The sequence below is a fragment of the Ochlerotatus camptorhynchus genome, unplaced genomic scaffold (genome assembly GCF_037179485.1).
Source record: "Ochlerotatus camptorhynchus isolate MF236.1 unplaced genomic scaffold, CSIRO-AGI_Acam_v1.1 ptg000330l, whole genome shotgun sequence".
NCBI lineage: Eukaryota > Metazoa > Arthropoda > Insecta > Diptera > Culicidae > Ochlerotatus > Ochlerotatus camptorhynchus.
In genome coordinates, this window is record NW_027040818.1 from 15515614 (window position 1) to 15536325 (window position 20712).

Genomic DNA, 20712 nt, shown 5'->3' on the forward strand with positions numbered 1-20712 from the left:
GATACAACGTTCAAGATTTACATGCAGAAAATAATCGTTTTTGGGAGTCCTCCCACGTTAAATATCATCAACTAGTTAGTTGACAGTTGAAAAAAAAATTAAATTAAAAAATAATTATCCTAGTTTAACTTAAACGGAAAAATTTTGTGTGTGTGTCGTTTAGATCAATAAATTTCGTTCGATTGTTTTTTTTTTGTTTTGCTTTCGCCAATAATGCTTTGCTTGTATCAGGATCAATTAAATTTGGCACCAAGGTTTATTCCATTCTCGCTATCTCTACAACTCTAGCGTTTCTCACTAAATATTTTCATGTGTTTATCGATTTTAAAGGTAACTAGGGACTTAACAACTAAGCAAGTTTTACTCATTTTTTTTCATCGCTTATCTCAGACTAAAATATAAAGGAAACTTTTAATTTTGAGAATTTGAACACTTCCATTTACCTCTTGCATTGTCGACTAGTGCTCTTTGAAACGAAACCTAAACGAAATCGTACCTAAATTCGTTCTTTTTTTTTATTAGTTTATCTTGTCTAAACAGAGGAGGGTCTTTAAAGGCAGTATACATTCGAAACGTATGTTTTTTTTTTGCGTGAGTCTAGACTTTCTTGGAGGACGCCTTAGGCGTCCCGTACGGTGGCATCAGCCACCGTGAGGTTAAATATGCTCGTGCAGATCTTTACCACGGGTTCCAAGCTTTCCTTACATTAATACTGTACATTGCTTAACTGCATTTACGTGGCAGATTTTCCGGCTTTCAGCCAGATCGGCGTCCGTATGGTGGGTATCTCCGGCTCGGGTGTGGAACGTAGCCCGTTCCGACGATCATCTCCTGCAGTTCACCAACCTGTCGCATCTGTTTCACCTGCTGGTGGACGTACGGCAGGGAGGCGAGCACGTAGCTTTCGATTTCACACTCGTTAACACCGCGCAGGATGCGGAAGCGGCCGTTCTCGCCCCACCAGGTGCCCCACGAGTTGATGGCAATCTACGAAAGATAGAATTGAAGTCGCCTTCGGTTAGGCAATTGGCTAGACATGAGATGTGAGAGAGTAACTCACCCAGTACTTGGTGACGTCGTAGCCCTGGCGCTCCTCTCCCCAACCGATCAGACGCACTGAGTGGTAGCCGGCTCGTTGATCAGCTGCAGTCGAGGCGGCCGAGTGGCGGTAGATGCCGCTTTCGTAAGAGAAGAAGTCGCGGTGCACGCGCATAATAGCTGCAATGGTTAGAAGGTGGTGATCAATTTCCTACGAGATTTGCACGTTGGTGGATTGGATAGGTTACCTTGCACGGGTCCATGCTTCTTGATCTCGATCATGATGTCGGTTTCGTTGTTCAGGCTGAAGGCCGGGCCCATCTTGTACATGTTGGTTCGGTCGACCTTGGTCGGCAGTTCACAGTTGGCCGTGATCAGAGTGTCCGATGGGCGGATCTTGCAGGCATTGTGAGCGGAAATGTACGGGTAGCAGTCCTCGTTGACGGTTCTGGAATAAAGTAGGTTTAAATGATCAGCAGTTGAAATGCGAGAAAACAGATGACACTTACCCAACTTTACGGAAGTAGTTCCAAGCAGTATCAAGATGCCCTCCACTACAACCTTGGCTTCTTCGGACGCAGGAGATGATCTGCTGAGGAGCAAGCCGTACGAGTTCTCGTCCCTTCGAGAGGATAGCGAAGCGATCGGAAGCAACCGAAGCAGTAGAAATGGCCCACGACGATCCGCACCAACCTGCAACAATGGACATTCACGATTAACTGATGAATATTCTGATTCAGCCGTCCGTTCAACCTACCCTGATCCCTAACGTCTCCGATGAAGCCCGGCCAGTAGGTGCCGGCATCGAAGTGCGTCGGCAGATGGTCCTGTCCGTTGGTTAGTCGACTCATAGATTTCACCTTTATCTTCGGGTAGAACGTTCCCAGTCGCATAACCTTTCCTTCATCGTATTTGTGACCCCACCATTCGCTGTAGTTGGTCGCCTTCCATCCGATGGAACGTTCCAGATAGTCCAACTTTTTCAGTAGTTCATCATCTACCAAGCATACGTCTGTCGTGCAGATTTTATCACCCTCGGTGGTGCACTTACTGCGGAAAGAGTAAAGTTTAGTGACATATTCAGTGATTTGTGGGCCTTGCATAACTCACCATGTATTGCAGTTATCGACTATGGGTTTATCAAACGGAGTAAATATATGGCCTTTGTGTTGACAAGCTTCAACATTTTTTTCCGGAGCTTTCCCTAGGCACACTTCCTCGTAGTCCGGGCAGCAATCGCCATGTTCTCCACGTTCACAAAATTCATCACAATAACAGAGAGTAGCTGTAAATTAAAAGAATGGAAACTCATTTAGCACCAACTCGTACAGTAAACTACATCCTACTTAAGTCAACTCACTTGAGATCGGTTGGGCGCACCCATCCTGCCGGTCGTGACAGCACTTGTCGTAGCGTCGGGAAGCGCAATAGGATCCGGGATATTCGTCCCGGTATCGATTGGCCTCCACCAAACTGAACACCATCAGGACGATCGCTAGTTTGAACATCTTTCCCAGTTGGTTGGATCTGCAATGACAGGCAAAAACCTCCAGTTAAATTCGAATACTTTCGTTTCGGGAGAAACCCAATTGCGATTGCGTCGACGTGGTGCTGTGGTCAGTTCTCGAACGATATGCAGGTCAACGGTCTAAGTGGTACTCCAGCTGAGCGCTCGCGCTCGGTTATTAGCTCTTCAAATCGAAAAAAAAGAAGAGTTCAACAGCAGAAGGGCAACAACGGTAAACAGAAAAATTATGATCGAAAAAAATCACAACTCTTTCCGAGCTGTTGGAATGACATCAGTGGACCCCTGCTGCGACTTGCCACTTGTCGTATACGCCACAGGTGATGCCATAGATTATGTCGTACATATCGGCACCATGCTCGAAAAATATTCAAATCCACAAGCGGAGAGCAAGCATAAGCAACCGGAGAGTGAGTTCTCTTGAACGGGATGAGTTCGAGTGCTACCGGCTGTGCTGTGGAAGGTTGGTTTTGTTTTGATAAATTTTTGGATTTCGCGCCGGTCGCGCGGCATCTAGCTGGATGTTGTTGTCGTTGCCATTGACATTGACTGACATTCTCGTCCGCCATCCGCAGCAGCCAAGCGACCGACCGTCGTGAGTTTTGTTTGTGCAGCACTTCTTTCTTTCACCCGGCTTAGCCAGCGAGCCTCCTATTTGCCGCGGAAGAGGTGATGCAGTGTGAGTCAGTGTGAGAAAGGGATGGAATCGAGAGCGAGTGCGAAATTCGCTGAGCAGGCTGTGATTGAGACATCCCGCGTGGATAGATGGATGACGGATGGCGAACAGCGAAAAGCTTCAGCGGGTTGTGGGGGGCAAGTTGCGGTTGATATAAGTATGCGAGTAGAAGGTGACAGAATAGGCAGTTATTAACACAGAAGTCAGACTGATGCTAACTTTGACGGGCAACCGTGAAATTGCGTTTTGCGATACGTGACGCGGAGTGATGAGATTCTAGGAGACTTAGCGGTGTTGTGGAGGTAATTCTATTCGAAGTTTGTATCCTGGAGACTGATAACGAGTTAAGAGCATTCAGTTAAATGGGTGGTCAAAAAGAATACAAAACTGAGAACGTATCCCACAGTGGAAGTAATTAATCAAATTTGAATACCAAGAAACCAGAGCTGCACCGATTAGTGCTGTTCGGTGTTTACATGTAATTTTTTGCTGTTATTTAGGCATTTGAGAAAATGATGCTAGCTTAAAGGTATACTACGGCAACCGAATCCAGACTACATTAATAATCAACAAAGCATGCAACCTCGCGATGGCTGAAACACAAAAAAGTAGACGGCGGGAACTGGTTTATCTGGAATCTTTGGAGAACACCATCCGCATCCATTCAATCGTGATTCATCAGATCTCAGTTCAGATTATAATGATCCCAATAGCGATTAGTGTTTGCATTCCCGAATACATAATTTTCGTTTCCCGGGATTCCCGGATTTCCCGGGAAATTTTATATTTAGTCAATTCAAAGTTTACGTTAGATTGAGCTAATTGAGCTCTCTAATGTATGAATCTGAAGGTACTACGTGGACAGGACGGGGCAATAATGAACAGGCCGAGACTTAACGAACAAAAGAATTTTTTATTAAAGCAAACTTGAATTGCTCACATCGAGCTCTTGAATTGGAATGACAGCGAAAAATAACAGGAGTGACCAAGTCAGGTAATCCAACGACTACTTTGATTTCACCCCCCCCCCCCCCCCCCACTCGCTTGGATAGTCCCAGCATTGTCCGAAGTTCCTCAAATCGTCCGACGTCCAACGATTTAGTGAAGAAGTTAGCCAACTGGTTGTTGCTGGCAATCGGCTCCACCAATAGCTTACCAGCAGCGACATGATCACGAAGAAAATGGTGTTTAATGTCGATGTGTTTGGCTCTCTTACTCTCCAAGTTCTTGGTCATACCAATGCATCCACGGTTGTCCTCGTATATGGTGATTGGTTCAATGTTCAGCTCACCGAGATCGCCTAGAACACCGACTAGCCATATTGCTTCCGATGCTGCAGCACTCAACGCTACATATTCAGCTTCGCTTGAAGAAGTTGCAACTGTTGTTTGCTTCTTGCTTGACCACGCAACAGCACATCCGAAAACATGGAAAACAAATCTGCTTACTGATTTCCGGTCGTCAGTATCGGTGGCCCAGTCTGAATCAGCAAACCCGATGAGTGGCGCCGCTTGATTGCCCCGAGTAAACGTCAAGCAACACTCCATCGATCCTTTTAAGTATCGTACCACCCGTTTCAGAGCTGTCCAATGTTGTTGTACAGGTTGAAGTTGGAATCTCCCCAGATATCCGATAGGAAAGCAAATGTCCGGCCTTTTGGACATCATCACGTACATCAGGCTTCCCAATAATTCACGGTACGGCTCTTGAACACCTTCGGCCAATTGACGATTTAATTTCAATCCATTCTCCATTGGCGTCCTTGTTGCATTGCACTCCCCCATACCGAACTTCTGCAGGCTGGTTTCTTGAGACAGCATCATTCTACCATTTTGTTGATCGTACCGTATCTTCATCCCGAGAAAGTGAGTCAACTCTCCACAATCGGTCATTTCAAACATCGCCGACAGTTCGCGTTTCAGCATCATTATGGTGGTCAGCTGCATACCTGCTATCAGGAGATCATCGACATACAGCACGATGAAAACAACGTCTTTCTCCCTCTTGTCGATACAGGTTTATAGGCAATAGTCGTGCTTGGAACGTGTGAAACCTAGCTTCAGCAGCGCTTGATTGAATTTTTCGTTCCAACAACGAGGAGACTGCTTCAGATCATACAACGATTTCTATAGCTGGCATACCAGCCCAGGGTCTGCCTTGACGCCATCCGGAACAGCCATGAAGATTCTCTGTTGTAGCTCACCATGAAGGAACGCAGTCTTGACGGCCATCTGATGGAACTGGAAACCCCTTTGTAAGCCTACGCCAGCACAATTCGACTCGTCGTCAACTTCGCAACGGGCGCATATGTTTCATTGTAGTCCAGGCCAGCCTTCTGCAAGAAACCTTTGTCTACCAGTCTTGCCTTGCATGGCACATGGTTTTCTTCTTCATCCTCTTTCAAGCGAAAGACCCACTTTGACTGCAATGGCTCGACACCGGCAGGGCATTTCCGGTTATTCTCCTCAAGAAATTTTAACTCGTCTCTAACTGCGGTCATCCAGAGCTGGCGATCTTCTCGATCTTAGATTTCGGCGTACGATTCCGGGGGATCTGGGAGAGTTGAAATTTTACCAGCAGATGTTGCTCCAAACCCAGTAAAGAAGTCAAGTAACTTACCTGGGAGCCTGCGCTCCCGTTCACCCCTAGTATCAGACTCTAAATAGTCATCACCTCTATGTTGTGAAGGGAGCGCCCCAGGGTTTTCGGATGGAGCTTCTTTGGTTGGTTCTTCATCCAGATCAACGGTGCTTTGCGTATCCTGATCAACTTCATCTTCGGTTTCGCTTTCGATAACAGCTACTGCTTCTTGTCCGGCCGACGAATTGTCCCCCTCTGGCGGATACAGCATGGGAATCACTAAGGGAACCTTCGAGCCTTCATCTTCTTCATTTGCGGATGGTAAAGAAGCTTCATCGAACTTGATGTCACGAGAGATGAATACTTTTCTTGCTTTTCTGTCCTATAAGCGGTAGCCATTTGGAGCATAGCCAATCATGACCGCCTCCCGACTCTTGTTGTCCAACTTCTTCCTCAGCTGGCTTGGAACCCACGAAAACGCTTTACCTCCAAAGATACGCAGCTTGGAGAGATCAGGTTTCGCACCTGTCCAGTGCTCAGCAGGTGTACGTTCCAGTAAGTGCTGCCTCCGACCACATATGAACTTTGGCATATTTGAGTCGATAAGCATGGTTCTCACCTTTTCTACTAGGGTTCGGTTGAACCGTTCAGCCACGCCGTTTTGTTGAGGCGAGTATGCAACGGTTGGCTGAATTTGAATTCCCTTTCGTTTGTAGTACGCTTTCTGTTCTCACGTCCCTGGTCGACAGTTAGCCTACAAATTCGTTTTTCAAACTGGGTGGTTACCATGGCTTCATACTCTTAAAAATGTACGAAGACTTCGGACTTTCTCATCATCAGGTAGATGCACTTAAAATGGCTGTAGTCATCTAGAAAGGAGGCGAAATATCTCGATCCATCCCAAGCCGGCGAATCGATTGGTCCGCACACATCCGAATGTATCCGCTCTAGCAATCGACTGGCTCGCTCTCAAATTCCGTTTGAAGGGTTCTCTGCACTGCTTTCCAAGCACACATGTGTCACAGAATCCAATTGAATCAACTTTTGGGCCAAGACATTCCACCATATTGATTCGAACTAACGTATTCATCGTGGTCTGACTGGCGTGACCCAAACGACGATGCCAGAGATTGCTGACGTCCGCTGCGCAGGGATTTGCTGTAGGTCCTTGCTTCATCAGCGCCTGATGTTTTCCGCCGCGGCTTGTGAACAACACGTCAATCCCGGCTTGGGACATCTTCTTGACAGAAAGCAGGTTGCCTCGCAGCTCTGGTACGAAAATTACATTTTTCATCTGGAACAGAATACCTTCTTTGGAAATCCCCTTGACTTCGCCTTCATATTTCCCAACAATCGACACACCATCTTTGGCCACATCAATAACGAAAGGTTGTTTGAGTTTCAGGACCGACTGCTTGCACTCTAAACTGTTAACCAGATGGTCGCTATATCCGGAGTCCACGTAGAAGATGGTTCACTTGTTCTGCACCTTCGGTTGCTTCTGGTTCACCATGAACGAAACTCCTTTGCTTCCAACCGCTGCATTGACGTTACCATCGGTCTTCTTGACACGACAATCTTTCATCATGTGGTCAGTTTTGCCACATCGATGACACTTTCCGTTGAACTTTCGTTGCTTCTTATTTCTGCCTCCAAACAAATGCTGCTGCCTTGTCTTCGCTCGAATCTTCCATCCTATTGAGCCAGTAGCTTCTATTCTTCAGCCAGTAACCGCTGTTTCACAGTCTCCAATGTGAGGTCGTTCTCGTTGATATTCTCTAGAGCCGTTACAAGGGAGTCGTAGCTATCGGGAAGGGTGAGAAATAATTGCGATACCATGTCGTTCTCTTCGAGCTTCGCGCCTGCCGATTTGAGTTGGCGTATGATATCGTCGAACTTTCATGGGAGCCTGGCCAACTGCTTCCGCAACAGGGTCTCACTTGCTACAGACTTCTTCGCTTATGTATCTTCCAGTGCCTTCCACATTTATCGAGCAGTCTCCTTGTCCCTTGCCTAGACATTCATCAGAAAGGAATCCAACTAGCAAGGACTTCGCTTTCCGATCGGTCTGCAAAAACTGGTCCGATTCACTGGGAACTGGCTTGGTTAATACGTCCGAAACTTCTGCCGCATTCAGGTACAGTTGAACTCGAAACCGCCAACGGAGCAATAATGAACAGGACGAGACTTAACGAACAAAAGAATGTTTTATTAAAGCAAACTTGAATTGCTCACATCGAGCTCTTGAATTGGAATGACAGCGAAAAATACCAGAAGTGACCAGGTCAGGTAATCCAACGACTACTTTGATTTCAGAATCCATTTCCATATTTACGTTTTATGTGATCAATTTGCCCCCGAATTTCGGTATTCAATTTAGAATTACGTGTATTCTCTTTGTTTCCAAGCTACATAAAAATAATACAAATCAGTGAAAATAGTTGGAAACTTCCATAAAGCATTAATGCCTACACATATAAAAAATCTGAATTTTTTCTGGTGATGTTAACATCCATGCATACATGCATCCATGTCTTGATTATACTATGGGTATAATCAAGCCCATATCTTTGCGAGCATTCTTTAGCAACTAGCATTGCCTTATATCGTCTAGTGCTTTCACCATCTTTGATACCAAATATCCACATGGAATTGATCGATTTGAATCCTCTTGGTATACTGTCCACCAAACTCCACGTGTTGTTTTCCTCTAATGCGTCTAGTTCCCCTTGAATGACCGCTTTCCATTTTTGCCAGTCATCCCTATTTTTCAACTGTGGGATTGTTTGAGGAATATCTTCAATGAATGATACAGTTGAGAATGCACCTTGTGTGTCTTCAATCTTCTTCTCTTTTGTGCATCTGTTTCTTTTGAATCCACTTGCTTCGGCGCATGGCGAAACCTGCGCTTTCTGTACCTTTCTTTTTTTATTTTAAGCTCGGATTCATCTTCTTCGCTTTCACTTACATCATCTGAAGTTGTGTCTGAATCATCAATAGATTCGAAAATTCTTGATGGTTCTATAACCTTCTGGCACTGGTTGTCTACCTTGCTACTAGAATCTTGTGAAATGCGAAAAACAGATTTACGTTCACCGAAAATCACATCCCGTGAGATGACTATCCTTCTAGATACTTCATCCCAAAGTCGATATCCAATTTTGGCATATCCGACAAAAGTTAACTTTTTACTTCTGTCATCCAATTTCTTACGTTTTTCTTTTGCTATTTGCCCATAGGCTAAACATCCAAAGATTCGTAAACAATTGAGTTTTGGTTTTGTGTTAAACCACATTTCAAAAGGTGTTTTGAAACCTTTTAGTTTCTGAGTTGGAGCACGATTGGTCAAGTATGCAGACACATATACTGCCTCACCCCATAATTCCTTGGGTAAACTGTTTTCATTCAACATTGCTCTCGTTTTATCTAAAAGAGTGCGAATCATTCTTTCACTAACCCCAATTTTGTTGTGGAGTGTAAGGGCAAGTTGGAATCATTTGGATTCCCTTACTAATACAAAATTTCTGGAATTTATTTCCATAATACTCTCCACCATTATCTGAAATAAACTTTGAGATCTGGAAATTAAAGTGAGCTGAAACCATAGCTTCATATTTTTGAAATTTTTCCAGCGCCTAATGCTTATTTCGTAACAGATAAACAACAACAAAATGTGTATAGTCATCAATGAACGCGACAAAATATCTATAACCATCGTATGTTTCCTCACTCATCGGTCCACACACATCCGAGTGCACAACTTCCAACGGTCTAGTTGATCGGATACAATTGCTTTAAAATGGTTTTCTAGTTTGCTTGCCTATTATCGAAGACAACAAATCAACAAGACTGGCAACTTTGCCAGAATCCAAGCGACAGATACAATGGCGCTGCGCTTGAGTGAAGGTGAAAGCAACGCATAGAAAAATGAGCAAATACACGAACTCTTTTTCTGAGGATGTAATCTTTGCTATTAAATTCGTTCGAAGCATTCACCTTTGAGCGGCAGATGACGCGATTGTACCTGTCTCATAGCGTTTGTATGAGAAAATGGAAGAGTTGCCAGTCTTCTTGATTTGTTGTCTTCGCTATTATGCAGGGAGAGCATACGTTTTGTTTCTCCTGAATACGTGATAAACTTTCGAAATCTAAACCATCAATCATTCGCTGAGAAACTAGCTGTTTCATATTTTTATAGCCCAAATGCCCTAGCATTTTTTGCCAAAGTTCTAGAGGACTATCAACCGAAACAAGCAACATCATCATCATCCTCATCAACCACCATATCAAGAACGAAAAGACCACCGACCCTCCTCCCAGTACCAATGACTGCACCAGATCTCTCGAATATCACAACACCGCGATCGGCAAAGGTCACACACTTGCCAGCACAAACAAGTTTGGAAACGGATAGAAGATTGTATTGCCAATTAGGAATAAAAAGCACAGCAATCGACTAAATTTTCAATAGCGGCCAAAAATATCCATTAGTACCGTCCCAATGACGCGTTCATCTAGATAAAATTGATTAATAGTGGATTTTTAGCGATGGGCCCAATCTTAGATCCATAGGCCAACATCCCAAGTAGCATTGCAAGTTTTATCGAGGTTTTAAAGCATTCTACAAGTCTAAATCACAGTCTACAGAACCCTCATAAAACCCAAATTGTTAGTTGGGATTAGAGCCATTTCCCCTACTTTTCAATTTTACCAATCCTCTCTTCCGTCCAACCAATACCTGTTCATCTTTCACCGTTGAAACAGTAACAGGATCCACAGAACGACAGTCTTTCATGACCGTGTCGTCACCAATCATGTGGTCACTCGCTCCTGAATCCACAATCAGGGGAATCTTGTTGCCAGTGGAACCAGTTGATTCCGATTTACCTGAGATTCGTTCGGTCTTAGGTTTCTTATTTTCGCGATCTGCTGGGAATTTTTCCCACTCAGAACCGGTAATCAATCCACGTTCATTTTTGAACTTCTCACGCCTATATTCTGCTGGGAAAATTTCCCGCTCAGAATCAGCAAAGTTTCGAACAGATCCAAACGTTTTGCGCCTATGTTCTGCTGGGACATGTTCCTGCTCAGAAACACCAACCAGTGCTATATTTGCACGTTCAGAAAAATTCTCTCGCTTGGGCTGTGCTGGGCATGCTTGGCACACCAACTGCTCATTTGGTAATAGCTTTTCACTCAGATGTTGCAATTTATTTTTCTCTTAAGTAATTGATAGATTAGACTCATAGTTTACTGTAGATATACGAAGATTAGGTAGAGCTTAACATTTGAATCAACACTAATCAATTTAACACTTAAATTCCGAGATGTGGAGTGAGCATTTCTCACCTCATTTTACAACGCAAACACAAATACAGTTTACTACTAGCATTAAAGTTTACTCTTTCTTACATATCTATAACAAGCTTACACTCTATTCTATCTACTGCTCCAAAAAGAACTATGTTCCATCAACTGTGTGCAAAGTTATTAGCAAATGAGCAGTTCGTGACCAAAACTGTGTATGCCAAGCATGCTGCTGGGAAACATCCTTGCTCAAAACCACGCTTCCTTTGTTGGTTCAGCAAACTGTAGCAGTACTTCTTGGTGTGGCCTACCTTGCCGCGTTCATAACAAGCTCGAGTCTCCTTTTTCTTGTTCTTCTTCTTCATCCGGTTGTCGGCAGCCATGGCTACGTTAGATGGTTCCAAATCGTGTCGCTCCTCTTTCCTCTCTTCGGCGTCCAGGAAAAAGCTACGAATGTCCGATAGTGACATCGCCCTGACGCATTACCGCAATAGCATCCAAAATGTTCTGGTGGCGATCCGGAATGGCAACTAGCAGGGTGTTCACTTTTTCACCTGCTGATACCACTTCACCCGCTCTCTCCAAATCCTGGATGAGCCTCTCGTGGGCCAAGAACTGCGCCAAAAGCGTCTTGTATCCAGCGGTCCGAAGGTTATACAGCTTGCGCCGTATCGAAAACAGTGCCAGACGTCCATGGCGCAGGTAGACCGAATCCAAACGGTCCAGGATTTGCTTCGCGTAGACACATTCCAGAACGTGGGCCATGGCGTCGTTGTCCAACTAGGTCCAAAAAATGTAGACCACCTCGTCGTCTTCCTTCAAGCGCTTCTGGTACTTCCCGCTCAGCAAAGCGGCTACTTCCTCCGTGGCGCCCTCCGGTGTATCTCCATACTCTTCCATGGGGGGAATTCGATCCAGGCAGTGCACTATCACTTTCCAGAACGGGTAATCCTTTTCAACTGCTCCCTGGAAGGTTGGTATCATCACCAAGCGCTGCCGTTGTCCGTCTTCTTTGGCTTCCATTTTGAACGTTGAAGAGCCAATTATCTTCATATCTTAAGAAGTCTTAAGATCTTACTTTTAAACCCAGCGATTCTTATAATCGTCCTGAGTTCAAGAAATATATGTCAGTTATACTAGTTATCTTCTGGGTTCATAACCTGTTGAGGTCCGTGAACTAATCGCATAGATTGTATATTAATAATAGTCTTCGTTTCGATCCCAAAGATAATTTATTTACATGAAATCTAGTCATTAATATCTATATACAGAGTATTATCAGATCTATATACGATTTACACAATATCCGAACTCTTCTACACTCTCCGGCTGTCCGTTTAGGCATATACGGCACGTAGTTCAGCTATACAGTTGCACAATAAAAGATAACGCACATCCTATTGTACAACAGTTTGCAGCAGAATCTATTGTAGCTCTTTCCTTACCAGCTCGCTTAGGGTGTACCATATCCCAAGTAACAATTTAACAGTCTTTTGGCTTTCACTTTGATTTATTGTGGTTTTATAACGGCAATAAGCAATCTTTTTAGTTTACATAAGGCATTTAACAGTGCAACAAATGCTTGATTAGTAATTCAGCTTTATGCTGTTTTAAAACCCTTTAAAGTCTGACGAGAAAATCAGAATGTGTCTGGTTTTAAAAATGAATTTAATGCAGCACTCCATCCCTTTATAAAACTGTTCAGTAAATCTATTGGTATTTGTTTTATCGATGTCACGACAAAATTCTCCATAAAGGTGTTTTATCATTTTAAAAATAATTATGAAACCGTCCGGTTTCAAACGTGATCAAAAAGCATATATATATTGATGCGTTTTGGTGTCAATGAAGTGTATCACAAAACCTCCCACTGTTTACACAAAAAAACTAAAAATATGGATCCGCCTAGAGATAAAAAACATAATCAAATGGGGCTTTCAAACGCAGAGTCACAAGGAAATGCTAAAGAATAATCAAGTAATAAGTCTAGCAATGCTGTCGACGGAAGAGAAAAGGAATCCAATCCAGTTCTGGAAGGGCAGTTCCGACAAAATCGGTCTACAACAACAGAGCAGCCGACTAAGAGGAGCGAAGTGAATGCGGTTTACGAAACACTGGATCCGTCTAATTAACATTGATAGGAATACACAGCATATTGTCAATGACAGCCTTCTCCAGTAATAACGTTGCGATGATGATCCGAATAGCATCAGTGCCAAACTGGGACTGCGAAAAACTGTTGACAGGAAACTCTTCCAGAAGAATGGAAACTTTTTGGAAACGATTGAGCTTCCACCTGTTCCAAGTTATGCATACGCACTTCCTGATTAACTGCTTCCAATGGATGATAATCGCCCTTATCGAGGATGCCACGCAACTTGTTGATCCAACGCTGTAGTGGAGGCTGAATGATCAAACAACAAAACTATCGAAAGATAAAAAAAATTCTGACGTTTAACTTTTTTTCCAGACTACTTTGCCACCATTAATGCCGTCATAAAACTAAACGGAATATGATCAAGCAAAATGGCTTCAGATCAAAACAATTCAGTCTGCAAATTATCTTCATAAATGCCGCATTAAAATGTTTTGCATTTGTTAGCGATTTCATGAAAGCAATACAGCTTTTTCACAAATGGCTTATGGAAAATTATTATTTATGCTATCGCCATATTGTTATTGTTCCATTTGATTTTTTATAATCTTCATTTTTCAAGATGTTTCTCCATTAAAATAACTTTATTCTCGTCAATTCATCAATGAGTAGTAATAGAGATTACGAAAATCATCAAATTGTATCGGCTGGGAGCAATGGCTAACATAATAAATAACTATATTTTGTTTCCTAAATTCAAAAAAAAAAAAATAAGTCAAATCAACGTTTTCCGTAGGCGGACTTATTTTTTTCGATTTTCCGAAGCACTTTTTACATTATATTTAATCTGTCACCTTAATTTGACCACAATATGAGTTTCGATAATTTTAGTTATTCTTTCACTTTAATGATGAGGAAATTTATGAGGATTTCTGACAGATTCATTTTTGAACAATGAATTTGGCAAGATAGGACGATATGCATGTATTACTTTTTATCATTATTGATGCTTTATTTGTAGTGCGCTTAGCAAGCGTCAAAGGCAAATGGCACAAGTATTGATGCTAAATGGCTTTTATAGTACTTTTAATAAGGATTTCAAATGGTTCTCAATGCATTCGTCACATAACCTTTTTGCAGCAAGTCATTCTTGAAATGTCTCGATAATGCACTCTTTAGAACCTTCTTCAGGGTGGGCCAACTAGACAGATTCTAGTCTTAATGAGGTTTTGGTGGATGTAATAAAGGCAAAGCTATCTTGACCAGGGTTTTATGAATGTTGTTTTATAGAAGCCTGATAGTACTTCATAAAACGTTAAATGTTACTTGGGATGCTTAGGTTGATACGAAAATTGGTATTTCAACATCACCAGCCCTCTCCAACGGGGGAGTTTGATAAAGAGAGATGATCAAACCGATTTCATAAAAGTAGTCCTTGCTCGGTTTCTATTCTCTATATATACAATTTCACACTGCCGTACTCTAACGGAACTATCAACTCTATACTTTCATCTCCTCATCTACCGTATAAAAATTACCACTCTAGTATGTTATTTGAAATTAGCATCTTCAACTATGTAAATTTATCAATTCTAATTTGCTGAAACATCTTTTCCCTCATCTCAACAATTGGTGACCAACAGGCTCAGATAATACAGACCAACGAATAAAATTATATCATAAGCTCAGAGCTAAAGTTTATGATTGAACGTAAAATGAAAATAATTTGCTTTAGCAGAAACAATATATAAATTAAAAAATACAACATATATTTGGTCCCTCAAATCCGGCCCTGGGTACAGATCTTGAATATTTAATTTCAGACTTGGGACGTTATCTTAATGCAACAAATGAATCAGAATCACAACGGTACGAGCTAATTTAGAATACCTCGTCACCTTCTTCAATATTACCATCCCCAATATGAGGTAATTAACAAATTAACAAATTTGTCATCCTCCCACACCGGCCACCACCTACAACAGCTGAAACGGAACAGAGAAACCCTGAACGATCAGCACGTTCCGTCAATTTCCGCCTCATCATCACTCTCTTGTTTTAAGATTCATTTTGCTCTTTCCCTCAAATGTTTTCACATCTCATCATCCGGTAGATCCGTTTCGATCCACGAGGACAGCGGCTGCAGCTGAGGCAGGGTAGGAACCACCACCACCACCATGTGTGTATCTGTTTGCCAACAAAACAATCCACACAGTCTGTCACCACCAGTCCGCTAGTTTCGTTTTTTTTTGCCATCATCGAACATCTGAAGAATGCGCCTCAGCTCAACCTCAACGCGACGGGGTGGCGAGGGAGCAGAGTGCATTGACTACAGCAACAACAGTTCAAGCAAGACAAGAAGAGTCGTCCCGCTCCTTGTCCCACCGTCGGTCGTCCCAGTTGAAGATTTAACTATGTATGAGGTAATACACCCGGATTAGCTGCTTCCTCTGGTCGCCACAATCCCCATTGGGGGACTGCTTATTTTTAGGGAAAATATTTCAGCACACAGCAGATATCGTCGAAGATGACGAGCATGATTTGATTGATGGGCTCTTGATGCTGATTAGCGGGGAGCCGTCGCTGTTGTTGTTTTTTTTTTTCTTTTTTATGAACTCAAGCAGCACCGGCAGTGTCAGTAAAACGGGAGCTGACGTGAGTGCTGCAAAAATGCTACCGCTCGCTGTACCTACTGGCTGTGCTGATATGAGCTCAGGAAGGTGCTAAACGGACGTGAAATTCCTCTCATAATCCGCATCCCGCGGCGGCGCATCGAATCGAATCGAATCGTGTGGGAGTGCATTTGCGGGATGTGCGTCGGCTGCATATCCTCCGGTAAACAGGACCAATTGGCACGAAGGTGCAAATGTGCTGATCAAACGCAACGGGCATGGAACGGATTTCGGGTCATTGCGCTAAAATTAGATCGACAAATATTTACGTCTGCCTTCGATGGCTTGCCGGAATTGTGTCAATCGAATCGGCGCATGCATCGACACGGGGATGTTTGTTTGAAGAGCATTTGGAAGACTTCTAATTCAGAATTTCAAAAGCGATGAAGTTGGAATATTATCATCATCATCAAAATTCATCTTTACCCGAGCAGGAGAAAATAACTTATAAGTGCTTAATTATGACCTGATGCCAAAATTTGGTGTTGTCCCACATCGAATTGCATCACGGAGAGAACGCTGTAGAAAATTACCCATTGGGTATTTTCTCTTGAAAATTTGGGTAGAAGTAGTTTAGAGTGTATTGTTTACACTGTTTCGCTGTCAGTTTTTCGAGAGTTGGAAAATATGGTTTCACCCGAAAAGCAACGTCGTGAATTGATTTTGCTCAAGCACCTGGAAAATCCTCAACTCTTTCATCGGAACATCGGAAAACAACTCGGAATCGTGCAGTCAACGGTAAGTCGTGTGATTAAACGTTACTACGAAACTCTGAGCATCGAACGGATGGAAAAATGCGGTCAGAATGGATGTTCTATTAGTGATCAGGATCACAAGCGTGTCGTGAAAGCTTTTAAGCGGAATCCCAATGCTTTTGTCCAAGTCTTTCGTTTAGAGAGCCAAGGACCGGGAGGGACTGCATACGTACAAAGCGCAGCAGGCTCCAAATCGTGACGAACGGCAAAATACGGTGGGAAAGTCACGGGCCCGGAAACTGGACACCCAGATGCTGACGAAGCCTCATTGTCTCATCATGGATGATGAGACTTTCGTCAAGGCGGACTTTTGGTAGCTTCCGGGGCTACTGTTCTTCAACGCCCAGCACAAGGTTGATGTTCCGGAGGAAGTTAGGAAGCAGAAACTTTCAAAGTTTGCCAAGAAATACATGATTTGGCAAGCGATCTGCTCATGTGGCAAACGGAGTGCACCGTTCGTAACTACCGGAATTGTAAATGGGGAGATCTACCTCAAGAAGTGTCTACAGAAGTGTCTGCTTCCTCTGTTGAAGCAACACGAGGGCCCTACGAGCGTCTGGCTGGATCTAGCTTTGTGCCACTATTCAAATGTTGTCCTGGAGTGGTACGAAGCCACTTTCGTACCCAAGGACATGAACATCGAAAAATACTGGGTTATTATGAAGCACGCACTACGGAAGCATCCCAAGTAGGTCAAATCTGAGGAAGACATGCAGCAAAAGTGGGTTTCCGTACAGAAGAAGCTACAGCCAGATGTTGTACTGAACCTAATGAGTGAAATAAGTATGCCAAAAGCTTACTAATGGGTTATATTTTATTGCCTGAAAGTTTGAAAAGGATCGGTTATTTTCTACAGCGTTTTTTTCCTTGATGCAATTTGATGTGGGACACCCTTTAAGGAGTAAAAAAAACCAAGCAATTGCATGCAAAATACTTTGTAAATGACAAATAAGGATACATGAAAACCAAAAGAATACCTGTGTGGTATAGTTTTGGTATTGCATAATTTGATTTTGGAATGGAATTATCGGAACGTTTTATGTCCGGCTAATCCATACCAACTTAAGGTATCGAGATATTCGTTCCTCCTCGGGTAAGCATCCCGTTAACGGTTATGCTGTTTTAATCCACATTTTCGGGCTGGTTGGAAACGGAGTGAGTGGCGCGTATCTTGGCATGGCTTCTCATCTGCGAGGATACATGAATTTATTGCACAAAACAAGCAATATCTTGTGGCCGTGTGGTACGGGACAGCACATATCACTCATCACGAGACAAACCGCAACAAGCGCACGCGATCACCGTGCAGAGTGTCGATGACGACGGCGACCAAAGTCACATAGTTACATTCACATATACAACGGTACGGCACGCACGGTTTGGCACCACAGATGCGACAGCTTGACGACAAATTGGTGACACTTTGCACGGTCTCATGCCTTCACATTTATGAAGTTTAGCGAGTCGCCGACGAGAGGTTGGTCGAATAATCGCAGTTCATAGCAAATCTCAATTGAGTTCTTTAAGGGTATCGAGGTAAATGCATATTCGTAATCTGCGTTAAAAGTGGATACGAAATCCTAAATTTCATCAATTTTCGTGTACGTGTTTTAAATAGATACGATTACATCAGAAAAAAATCTCCATTTTAGCACCCCTCAGTGAGACTTTGTAAAGGCGCAGCTACAAAGCAAGACCATGCTGTAGGTGGCTGGGTTCAATTCCCGGTCTGGTCTAGGAATTTTTCGGGTTGGAAAATGTATCGACTTCCCTGGGCATAAAAGTATGATTGGACTTGCCACACAATTATACCAATGCAAAAATGGTACAGGCATCGAAAGCTCTCAATTAATAACTGTGGAAGTGCATCTAGAACACTAATTTGAGAGCACGCAATAAGCGAATATGCGATATGCAATAAGCTTGAAATGCGAAGAAGAAGAAGAAGCAGTGAGACTTTGTATGAAAGCAAGCTGTCAATTTGTTAGTTGAGTGTCAAACAGTGAAATTGATATTTTTCTTTAAATCTTGATTTATAAATAAAGATGAAAAACTATGGGTTCGAACAAAGTACCGATGCTCTTTCTGATGATGTTTAAAAAACGATACATTTTTCAACATTAAAGAACCCAATTGGGTTGGGAATTTCAAGGGACACTAAAGTTTCAAGCAGAGATTGAAATTTTCTCTCAACTGCTAGATAAGCTACGCATCAGTCAAGCTGCTTTTCATCTCTCATGCTTCAACGAATATTCATTATCCTCTCCCATTCAAACCGTGAAAATATTGCTCTTTCAAAATCGTTGAGAACACTTTTTCATCTCTCATTGGACACCGAAAATATTCGCTCGTGTGTTGCTGGAGACCGAGCAATTCGATTACAGCTACCGCTTCTTTTATAATGGTGGGTGGTACCGTCCACCCTCCGCTGTTTCTCTGCTGTCCATCGAACAACAATGATTAACCGAAATAGGTGCAATTCGATCAAGTTTGATGCCCCAATGTTAATCAGCATCGAAAAACTGCTTACATCTACTAATAACCATTAGTTTGTGAACCACAGGCTTACCTGCACATGAAGTAGCACAAGTGTAAACACCCAAATAATATGCACTGGCTCATTAGCTGAACCAGTTCAACCAGCTCGCACGAATTTCAGTTGCTCCTTAAATCTCATGCTGGTAGATGCTGACTAGTTACTTTTTAGTATAGTTTTAGTACACACAAGCATCAGCACACCAGCAAATGTGTAAACACCCCATATTCATTAGTGCAGATGAGTCAGTTTCGGACACTCCTGAATTTGCAAGCTGACTGACATTTTGGGTTTTTAGCATGATCAGCTTGCTCGCATTGTGTCAACACTACTTCATACTGGTTTTATTTTCGTAATGGGGTGTTTTCATCTGTGCTGGTGCGCTGATGCTAGTGAACTAAAACTGTACTAAAAAGTAGTCAGCATAATGTAAACAGGGCGTTAGCATCTACCAGCATGAGATTTCAGGAGCAACTGAATTTCATTTGAGCTGGTCGAGCTAGTGAACTAGCGTAAGTTTAAACACTCCATTTGAGAGCGGGATATGGAACAACCAGCCGTAGACTGACTGCGATTTGGTTTTGGACTGTTTTGGTCAAATAGGGTTATGTATGCTAAATGATTCACATAAAAACTATGCGCTATTTATTACATGAAAGTTTTAATTCAGACAGATCCGAGCTCGTGCCGTACGGGCGGTATTTTCGGCGATGTTGGCTCGTGATTTGCGGCAGTACTAGCACCGACGAACCGACATGCATCAGGAACATTTCGTTTGTTCACAATTCGAAATGTCAAACGAGCGATTCGAACATTAAAACCGGCGATCAGATCTGTCAAACGAGATGAGACGCAAACCAAGGCAATATAAATTATACGTGGGTTCGTGTCCTTGCTCATGGCATGACGCGATCGGATGAGTAGATGTCGGTAGTGTTTAACGTATTTAAATATGGCGTCTTCGGCACGAATTTGAAAGTAGCTTGTATGAGCTGTCACGTCGGTTCGTCGGTGGTACTAGTACTGGTTGTCTTTCCCATACCGCTGCAAATCCAGTCCCGTACTGCACGAGCTCGGTTATGTCTGAAGACAGCTGAAAATCGGGTTCTTGGGAAGAGTGAAAAATCATAATCACCAGAAAAAAATTGCCGAAAAGGAAACGAAATTATCGGTTGTCACTACCGAATGAGAAGAAATGATCGTGGTTGCTTTTCTCGAGAGAATTGCTTTGCTTGAACAAAGATCTCTCGCTCTTTGTTTTAGCTTTTCATCCTCTGTACGGGTGAAAAGTGCCGTTTCTCTTCTCACATCAGCGATAATTTCGATCTCTGGTTTCAAGTTAATAACCCAAGGAATCTGGAACCATGTGTCTTCTATTGGTTGGGGTCTCAAATTTCTCAACAACTGTTTCCTTATTCATAAACGGTGTCGAATATCGATTTCCGATCACTTCTTGTTGTCCCTGTTCCCGAAGAACTGAAATCCTAATCTTCCTAGATATTTCTCAAAATAGAGCTAACGGAAGACC

The 20712-nt window shown here is 42.9% G+C and overlaps 1 protein-coding gene across 1 annotated transcript in view; it reads right to left on the reverse strand.

Annotated features, from left to right (window-relative positions):
* Window positions 1-237: 237 nt before the first annotated feature.
* Window positions 238-20712, reverse strand: part of Swim (Secreted Wg-interacting molecule) — a 152028-nt gene continuing 131553 nt past the window's right edge. The window contains exons 2-8 of the mRNA XM_065230516.1: window positions 2399-2565; window positions 2149-2323; window positions 1796-2088; window positions 1548-1731; window positions 1287-1486; window positions 1061-1218; window positions 238-987 (exon numbers count right to left, since the gene is read on the reverse strand). Coding sequence (XP_065086588.1) covers window positions 757-987; window positions 1061-1218; window positions 1287-1486; window positions 1548-1731; window positions 1796-2088; window positions 2149-2323; window positions 2399-2546 — 1389 coding nt within the window. The 5' untranslated portion in view covers window positions 2547-2565 and the 3' untranslated portion in view covers window positions 238-756. The remainder of the gene's footprint in view (window positions 988-1060; window positions 1219-1286; window positions 1487-1547; window positions 1732-1795; window positions 2089-2148; window positions 2324-2398; window positions 2566-20712) is intronic.